The sequence below is a fragment of the Acyrthosiphon pisum genome, chromosome A1 (assembly GCF_005508785.2).
Source record: "Acyrthosiphon pisum isolate AL4f chromosome A1, pea_aphid_22Mar2018_4r6ur, whole genome shotgun sequence".
In the NCBI taxonomy this organism is placed as follows: domain Eukaryota; kingdom Metazoa; phylum Arthropoda; class Insecta; order Hemiptera; family Aphididae; genus Acyrthosiphon; species Acyrthosiphon pisum.
Window position 1 is genome coordinate 164797960 of NC_042494.1, and position 10222 is coordinate 164808181.

General features: G+C 29.3%; 1 protein-coding gene across 1 annotated transcript; it reads right to left on the reverse strand.

Annotated features, from left to right (window-relative positions):
• Positions 1 to 7431: 7431 nt before the first annotated feature.
• Positions 7432 to 9424, reverse strand: cprr1-4 (RR1 cuticle protein 4). The gene is made up of 4 exons (NM_001172268.2): positions 9287 to 9424; positions 8765 to 9090; positions 8516 to 8634; positions 7432 to 7674 (listed from the first exon to the last, which is right to left on the reverse strand). Exons 1-4 carry the CDS (start codon positions 9302 to 9304, stop codon positions 7535 to 7537), a joined length of 603 nt encoding a protein of 200 aa, NP_001165739.1. The 5' UTR covers positions 9305 to 9424; the 3' UTR covers positions 7432 to 7534.
• Between the last annotated feature and the right edge of the window lie 798 nt (positions 9425 to 10222).

Genomic DNA, 10222 nt, shown 5'->3' on the forward strand with positions numbered 1-10222 from the left:
TATAAAGTAAAAACTATAAAGCTTTCATTTGCCATTGATTTCAAAAGTTTATCTTGGGTTCAGTTTGGTAATTAAATATATGGTACTGGTGTGGTTTGATGTTGAATAAAATGCTCGGTTCGAGTTCGACATCACACTAAAAAGTTCGGTTCGATTTACGATTAAAAAGTTCGGTTCGAGTTCGGTTCGACATACCAAGGTTCGGTTCGAGGCCATATTTTTGAGTTCGACCCACCTCTAATAACTACCTATGTTCGTAGTACTTACGTTAGTAGTAGTGCAGTAAGTAGATATTCTATAACCAAAAAATTTAAAAAATACACATAAACACAGATTTTTTTTATAGTTTTTTTAAGTAAAAATTTCGACGAAATTACATATTAAATAACCAAGAATAATGATTTTTGTTATTTTTTTGTAATTTTATAATATTAATTCAACTCACCGACTACCGTATTAATAATAAGTACCTAATAACAATATAAATATAATGTAAATTATCTTTGACTGACAAACTGTTTCCGCTCAGAATCATTTTGCGTATACAATGATAATTGATATTACCTATATCATTGAATTCAAATGTAATACCATCCTTTACAGTGACCCACTTGTAACCTACTGTACAGCAGAGCGACATCCACTTACACTTTATTTTTAGTTTAACATACATATTATTATGTTTATGTAAACGGTATCTGTGTATCTATTTTAGATTCTGAGCAGAGCGATTAATGTATTGATTTTACAATAAATTTGTTTTGTGTGCGTGTGTACAAGAAAAGTAGTCAAAAAAAACGTTTTAATTTTCAACTTTGGGTGTGGTCCTGGGTAGAAAATTGGATGAAGTTAAAATTATTTTCAATGATTCAACATTTTTTGTTTTTTTTTCTAAATACTTATCAATAAAAAAATTTTTGCTTGATCAAAAAATTTGAAAATTTAACACAAAGCTCCTCATAACTTTTGCATATACCAATTAACTTTTAAAGTATACAAGTATAATATTACCTGCTATGTTAATATTATTATATTATGTTTACACACAGTGACATTTTCAAATGCAATGTTTTGGGCAAAAAATAATCCAACCTACCTACTGTATTACTAATAGTAAAATAAATTACTTAAATAGCAATAATACCATAAAATATCCCACCTACTTAGTAATATAGGCTGACATACCGTATATTCCCTTAGAATCGTATCATATCATATCGAATTCAAATTTAAGAACGTGTATTAGCGCTCTGTTTGTTTTCTCTTTCCGCGTGCAACATAGACAAAATGCATTCAAGTGTGAAACAAAAATTTGAACTTTCCTCTTTTCCGAATCCAGCAATTTAGGAATCCCATTACAAATTTGAAACTACATAATTGGAAGGTACCTATAATATACCTATGCAGAACATTTTAATCCACGAGGCTAACATCATTTGTTTATAAATAATGTTAAAAATACAGAATACTTCATTTTTACTTAGGGTATGATATATTTTTTGAAAGTGATGTTTCAATGCTTTTCAATCTATAGTAGTTTATAGTTATATAAGTGTATAACACTCCCCAACTTTTAATAAAACCGTTCTAGTAACCTACTCCCATTAACATAAACGAAGTACCTACACCTATAATCTATATATTATTTTTCTCGTTATTATTCGTATGACGAGTCTGTCAGCTGTTATGATTTTTTAAACGAAGCCTATTACCTATCAACTTTCGTACCAATTGTACTCCCTTTTTACTCGGGTAGGTACCTAAGCTACGTGCAACTAGCTCGTGAAACGTACCGTTCGTGTAAACATAAAAATAGAGTCTTAACGGCTAACATAGAAAATCGTGATTTATAAACTAACGAAAATATTTATCTGTTCTAAGTTCTTCAGTCCAAATACATTTACATAAAATTACCAAATGTCGAAACTATATAATGGCCCTCGGGTTACAATGTAATCGATTTTAGCGTTAAAAAATATATAATTTAATGCAATACTACGTGCAAACGTATACGAATATAATACGATATTTTATAACTGTCAGTTTTTTCATTACTATATTCTTGCCACCAAATGACAGATAATTACACGCTGTCAGAATGGGTATGATGTGCATCATAATATAATAGCGCAAAAAAATCAGAGTAGGTACGGGTTTTTTTTTTATATAATATTATATTGTATGTATTATTATTTACATGCGGTAATAACAGGTGAATCCTCGCCGTAAGTAAAAGTATGTTTCCGTACTTGACCCAGGGTCAATGAAAAATATATAAGAATACGTACTCATAGCGCTTAATTTGTGTTTTTAAAAATATATTTATGAAATAGGCACAACTGCAAAAGCGATATAATTGTATACCTACCTATAGTCTCAAATAACATATAATACGCTTTTAATATATATTTTATTATACATTATTATGGTATTTTGTTTAATCGCTCGGGTAATTTATTTAACAGTTAAAAATTAAGTTACAAACATATAATGAAAGCCACACTGTTATAGCGGGGTGGTGGTGGTTAAATTATGTTATAGGTACAATTTTAATAATTCATAAAGTTTGTTTATATTATATTTAATATTGTACCTACTGTATGTATATATTGTGTATCATATTATAGGTATTATTTTTTATTTCTAGTCGTTTTAACATGTATATATACCTACCTAGGTACCATGTTTATTGTTTATGCATATGCATAATTTTTTAAGTGTTCAACCACACTACAATGATAACATATTAGTCATATTATACCAATATTATATGGCCAGTAAAAAAATTATTTAAATTGTAAAATAATCGCTAGCTATAATTTATCAATATAAGTGCCTCATATAAGTGCCATACAGCCATGCAGGTAGGTACATATTTTATACGTTAAACATACTACTTATGCAACTCTATAATCCGCTGCTAGATAGTGGTTTATAAACTCTGATTGGTTCGAGAAAACTATTATAATGTACTGATTCTAAACGAATAGCGATAAATACTCTGGTTGTAAAATAATTATATTATTTTCAATTTTCAATTTCACTCAGTATACTAACCAGTAATCACGAATCAACTATACCTATTCCTAAATATATTTTGTTCAATTAAAAATGTCCAAAGTGTAATGTTTTAAATTTTCAAACAAAATATTTTCAATGAAATCACATTTTGACATTTCGTAGGTAGGTAGGTAGGTATACATTGCAATATTAATCTTCATAATAATAAGTGATCAATTGTGAAACATTGAAACATGTTCATAATGTCCTCTTAATTCTCCTGCTTTCCTAATTTTTTCTTAAGTGACCATACCTAGGTTACCTATATTACCTACCTATATTGCTCGCACTATACCTACTACACTTCAAAAAAGTCAAAGTCATAATATAATAAATGTACTATCTCATAATAATTGTAATGTGTTCACTGATAGCTATAGGTAGGTGGATACTTTCGTACCTATAATATGAAATAACAAACAAAACATTTTAATCTCTATATAGTCTATATAGGTACCTACTCTATAATTCATTAGGTACATAATTTGCATTAAGCTTTCATCACATATCATAAAGGTATATTATATATATACATCATTATATCAGTTCTGTATAAAATCATTGTCATTGATATGTTTTCTTGCAAATCATTTTCTCATTGTTTTTCTCCTAGTCGTGTCCATTTTTTATGTATAAGTATAGGTATAGGTATACCTGCAGTATACCTATACCAGATGCATAACCAGGAAATAACATAGGCCATTTATTGCGTATTTTAAGATTCTGAGCTTATCGACTAGGTATAGCTTATTTGCGAAGCATGTAATAATATACCAATATTAATATATTATGATAGTTTTTGGTAGAAAATGTTATATAGATAGTAGCTGGTACTTTGCAGCCTTCGGGTGGGACGGTGGGTCAAAACTAGAATTACCTAGATCTCAAAGGGGATCTCATTGGGAAGTGGTGTGTGTGGGATCGTGATGCCGTTCACTTATGTATAGTTTGTCATATTATATTAAGTGTAGTTCAACAGTCAGCACAGGCCAATAGGGTAAAAATGACTAATGTGACCCACTTTTATAATTTGTATTTTCAAATATTTAATATACTGAAGTAACTAACATATATATCAAACCTTCAGACATTTTTATTTTGAAGTCTGCTAATATAAAATTTTGAATCGAAAATTATTATGACATCCCCCCCCCCCCCCCCATAGATTTTAATAGCACCGGCTCTGAATCCCAGTATACTAGTAGTACTTTTCATTATTATTGCAGGGAAAAACTAAAATGAAACTGTTTACCTGAAACCTGCAATTTTTGACAAATGAGATTACATTTTTTTTATAATTAATAAGAAATTATTTCAGAGACTTGTTTTTCAAATATGTATATTAGCATTACCTTTTTCTAGGTTAATTTTAAATTTTGGTTCTTTTAGAGGCATATATACCAATTATGTTCAAATACAATTTTGATAGAATTGTTATTTTTTCGTCAAATGTAACTTACAACTATATTACGAGGCTCTCCGTGAGTTTTTCTTACAGAAGTGAAAAATACATAGGCACAATTTTTTTATACACGTTTGGGGGTGACATTTTGTTAAAATTGGTTATTTAAACAAAAAAATAACGAATTTCCTAGATCGATTTTAGTTATTTTGGTGTACTTATTTAAAAAAATATATATCATTGGAAGAAGCGCACTTGAAACTTTTTAGCATTACATGGTATATTTTTATTTTTTATATAGGTACACAATGACATTTTCAGAATAATTTGACCAATTTTAAGCATTTTATACAATGAATGGCATGAACCTTTTCAGTCTCCGGTATTAGAAAAAATATCCTACGGATAAAAATTCCAGGATTAAAAAACCAATACGGATGGTATCCAAATGACCAAAACCAAATTTAAAAATAACTTGTTTAAAATAATTATAATGAGAATAACATTATTTTTTTATACATTTTTAATAATAGGTAGGTACGATGATACTTTAATTACATTAGGTATGAAAAATAAAAATTCGTTTCGTTAATGATTGCACTATATAGTGATGTAATAATACATTAAACAATTTAAATAATAATAAATTGTATCTATGTAATTTTTCCTAAAATGAATAGGTATCTACAATAATAACAACTAGTATAATAAGTATTTATAATTTACAAACAACGAACAATATCTTTGGTTATCAGCGGTGTTACGTATGTCACATTATATTTGTAACTATATCGTACCTATAAAAAAAATAATAACAGTCAGTTCAATCTGACAATCATATCAACGATTTTAATATGCTTTATAATAGTACCTATTGTTATTAATTATTATAATTATTATTTAATATCATCAATGTAGATGTGTATAATAGTATACTAGTATTGATTGTAATATTTGTAACCATTAGTTTACCGGTGACAATTAGATATTGTACTATACCATTGTATCTAGTCGTATGGACCTATATGGTCTGACTATTGCAGTATAGTATTTTTGAAACGTGTACCTCGTATTATATTTATTTTTTATTTGATGGTTCATCTTACTTTTTCCGTTATTATGGAATTAATTTATAATACCTAAGCTAATATAATTAAAAACATTATACCGAATTCAAAATTTATTACATAATATACGAATACTCAAATATAGCTCAGCAAAGGATGGCAAAATTATTATACCTGTATAAGTAAAATATTACGAAAAAAATTTGTAATTTCTTCGTGATTTTCTTCATAATTTCTGTTATTTTGAGAAAATTTTAGAATTGTAGGTATGGCATATCCATTTGTAATTTGTTAGTATAGGTTAGGATTACGTAAATAATTATAATTACCTAATAACCTTTAAAAATTGATATGTTAACTAGTTATTAAAAAAATTTTTCTATTTAAACGACATCGATAGATGGCATTGAAAATGTTTAGATCTTAAAAGTATTATATAAAAATATTGTTATATTACAATTTTTTTAAAAGTTAAAATCAAAAAAAGGTGGGCAAGTGGATGTCGCTCTGCTGAACAGTAGGTTACAAGTGGGTCACTTTATAATGGATGGTATTAAATTTGGATTCAATGATATAATATGATTGTATAAGAAAAATGATTCTTAACGGAGACGGTATTTCAGTCTAGGTGTAAGACATATTATATACTTATATCTATGGAATTAAAAAAATTGACCTATAATAAATTCCAAGGTACTTATAACTTTGGTAACAGGATTAACTAATTACGTGGAATCTTGTTTTAAATTTTCAATCCTTAGATATAAAAGTTGATCATTTTATAAATTTTTAACTACAAAATAATTATTCAATTTTAAATTTTATTATGTATTTTTAATATTTTTTAACTGCTATTTTAACAATATATCAGGAGCCTTGTATTCAATTTTTACACTTTTTGGCCAAATAGATAAAACTTAATTGATCCTCAGAGAAAAAAAAAATTTTAATATGAAATTGTCCGTAAACAGTTCAAAACAAGTCAAAATATTTTGAAAATTTTATCAAGTATAAGAATTCATAACATAAACATTCAGTGAAATTTTCAAGTACCTATCTACAATTTTTCGTTTTTGAATTACAACAAATTAAGAAAATCGCTACATGAGAAATCGAGTGAATATCCAATGTTGTAAAAATTTGAATTACAAACGCTCATAAAAATTTAATTTGACTTTCTTATAGTCATTTTTTTTTTTTTTATAAAAGTAGATAATCTTATAAGGAATCTTGCATCATTACATTTTAAAATCTTAGATTTTAAAAGAAAAATTTTTACGAATTCTTAACTCAAAATAATTTGCTAATTTTCGAGATTTTTCCATATTTTGTCAATTTTTGAACATTAAATGCTAATAAAAAAAAACTGTGGATAAAGATTTTTAATAATTTTCAAATGTCATTGTAACAATATAGTAGGAGCCTTGTATTTAATTTTCAAGTATTTTTACTCAACAAATAAAGTTTTATTGACATTCGTAGAGAAAAAACTAATAAAATTGGAAACTGAAAATGTGATCATGTTTAGAAAATGGAAATATAAACAACCAGTGAAAATTTTATGTATCTACGGTAATTTGTTTTAAAAGTTACACCAAAATTCAGTTTTTGTAAAAAATCAATTTTGCATAAAAAATCCGGTTTTTCCTTATCAAACAAATAAAATAAAATTGACTGATTTAGATATATTTTAAGCACCCCACTCCAACACGAGACACGTTAATTAAAATAAAATAATACCAAGTATAATTATAAATATTTTTTTCCATTCTTTTGTAGCTCATTGATTATTTGCTTATATAATATTTCGAACATAATTACTGCACGGTCTATTATAATATTGTACTAACTATAATTATAATTGTAAACTGATTTTAGGAGTTAGAAATAGAATACAAATTGTTTTTTTTTTCAATGTACATATCGCTTTATTGGCTTATAATTCATTTTTTACAAATTTCGAGATTGGAATCATATTATTACACGTAAGTCATTATAGGCATTATTATTTGTTGAATTGTGGTGGTTCTAGTTTAGCTTGGGCCACTTGTTGGGCTACTGCTCGTTGAATGGCCGGGTGGACTCCAGGTCCGGTTGGCTGATATCCATTTTCATCAGCTACATACGAAACTTCAATTGGAATTCCTGAAATAATTTTAAATTAATTATACTATAGGTATACAATTAAAATATATAAAGACATATTTAAGTTTGTATTTATTATAAAGTTGAATGCCTATATAAATGGAGGTATGTATTGTACAACCATATTTCAGCATTCACTCTAGAAAATATGACGATTAATTTGTCGAAGTTTAAATATAGGTAATTTTGCAATTATATAATATATTGCACGTCTATAGTACCTGCGTATATTATATACCTATTGTACCTAATGTTTGATGACGATGGCTAGTAATAACTTTACCGATAATATAATAAAATTTCATTGTACAAACCCAAATCTCGATACATAATAGATATGAATGCAATATAAGAATGCTATACATAATATAATATTAATTATTATATGTTTTAGTGTTAGGTATGCGCTCCATCTCTATTGTCGAACCGCGCGCGTTTATGTGAGTAGGCGCGTATCTTGTGGGTTCTTTGTATACAATATTGTTCGGTATAGAATATTATGACGTTTACAATGCGAGTAATGCGACCATCGTATTATATTATATTATTACCTACAACTATAGCCGAAACGAGAAGTAAGAGTGACATTCGAATTGTATTTCTTCAAAACTATACCGCCGAATCAATGGCTGTTGTCATACACTAATATCGTTATATCGCCGTCGAACTACTACTTCTGAGTCGTATAGTACTCGTATATTGTGGCCCACAAATGCCGGTGGACTGCACTCGTGTCGACCACGAATAGAGTAAATCGAATAAAAATTAAACGCATACTCGTGAATCTACGACGTGTTAGTTGTTATATGCATGTTATTATGTAGTATGTGAAGTTAGGTACCTTCTGGAGTTATGGCGGAGTACGATCCTTGGACTGCCATCACTGGTGGGTATCCTTGTACGGCGGGATATCTCAGACCTCCCGATTCCTGTCTCTGAGTTCCGTCGGCGGACTGGTAACTGTAAGCCGACGAGCATATATATTATTAGAACTTAATGTAATACAGTGGGTATAATATAGTTATACTATGGTATATTATAATGCCCATAGGTTATGTTAGGTTAGGTCAAAAATACAAGCTAAACTCACCCGAAAGTGTAACTGCCCTCCGGGGAGAGGTCAAACGACTGCTGTAAGATCGGCACGAACTGTCCGTTGTACGCGGGGTTTTGCCCGTTGTTGTAGAAACGCTGAGCGAAGTTGGGTCCGCCGATGAACTGTGGCGGCAGCACGCCGTTGAACTGTTGCTGTGGTCCGCCGATGTACTGTTGCGGGTACGCTCCGTTCGGTCTGAAGCCGTTGAAATAAGGCGACGGAGGCGATGGCGAAACGATCTGCACCGGTGCAGGCTGCACCGTCTGCGAAGCGCAGCCCGCGATCATCAACAGGGCAGTTATTCCAGCGAGACACATTACCTGCAGCAGGACGGGTACGAGAAAAACGTAAACATATTTTGAAAAGTGCGTTTTAGAGTGACCAGTATACAATATTTATTGGACTTATACTTATACTTATACTTATATTGTTATTATATTTCGTAATTTGCGCAACAGGTGAGACAAAAGCGTATGTATATAATATTAGAGTCGTTGGAAAACCGATTCAACTCACCACTTTAGAGCCAGACATGATGTTTGCAGTTGGAACTGAGAAACTTTGTTGTGTACGACGACGGTTGATATTATATTGGTATATAATATATGAGAAGACGGTGTCTGTCGGATGAGCTCGTCAGATCGATACTGATGTTTGGATGGCCGAAACGGTCGTTTATAAACAGTTTGCGACCACGGCAATCTCTCCCGTTTTGCCTACTCCGTGAATCGCGGTCTGCAGCGGCACAATAATAATAAGACATAACCCTGCAGCACACTATCGTTATTGAGCAATATACCACCGAGACCTAGTCGAGATGTTTTAGACATATAATATACATCACGTATAATATCATACCCATCACGGTAACCGGGTGTGTATATATATATAATGTACCAGTTATGCTAGTTATGGGTAGGTGCGTATTTTTATTTTTTTTTTATTTTTTATTTGAAATACTAACGGATCATAAGATCCAGGTACAATATATATATAGTATAATAGTACAATATTGAAATAATATTAATAATACAAATAGTAGTAACAACAACAATAATAATAGTAACCACAATAATACAATAATAGTAATAATACAATAATAATAATAATCTAATACAATTTTAATACAAAATCCATTTAAAAGCATAAAGATCTATTAACAAAAATATTAAAAGATTCCAATGAAGTAAAATTAAAAAAATCGATGTTGGTAACGTTCGCTAATGACATAATTCTGTTTATAGGTGAAGATAATAAATAATTTGTACTTTGAGAACCTATATAAAAAGTGTTATTCGATCTAGTTCTACGTCGAGGAACGTTGAAATTGAGGAAACTTAATAGTTCTGGACAATCAGTGTAACCATTTACGAGTTTAAATAATATTTTCAAATCTATTTTTTTTCTTCTAACCGATAAACAGTATTGATATTATTAATTGTTTTAACTGTG

What these genes read in the sequence shown, in the direction of transcription:
- cprr1-4 (NM_001172268.2), bottom strand. An exon ending in GAGGGCAGTTACACTTTCGG is followed by an intron (nt 8,635 to 8,764) that starts GTGAGTTTAGCT and finishes GTCGGCTTACAG; the next exon opens with TTACCAGTCCGCCGACGGAA. An exon ending in CTCCGCCATAACTCCAGAAG is followed by an intron (nt 7,675 to 8,515) that starts GTACCTAACTTC and finishes AAATTATTTCAG; the next exon opens with GAATTCCAATTGAAGTTTCG.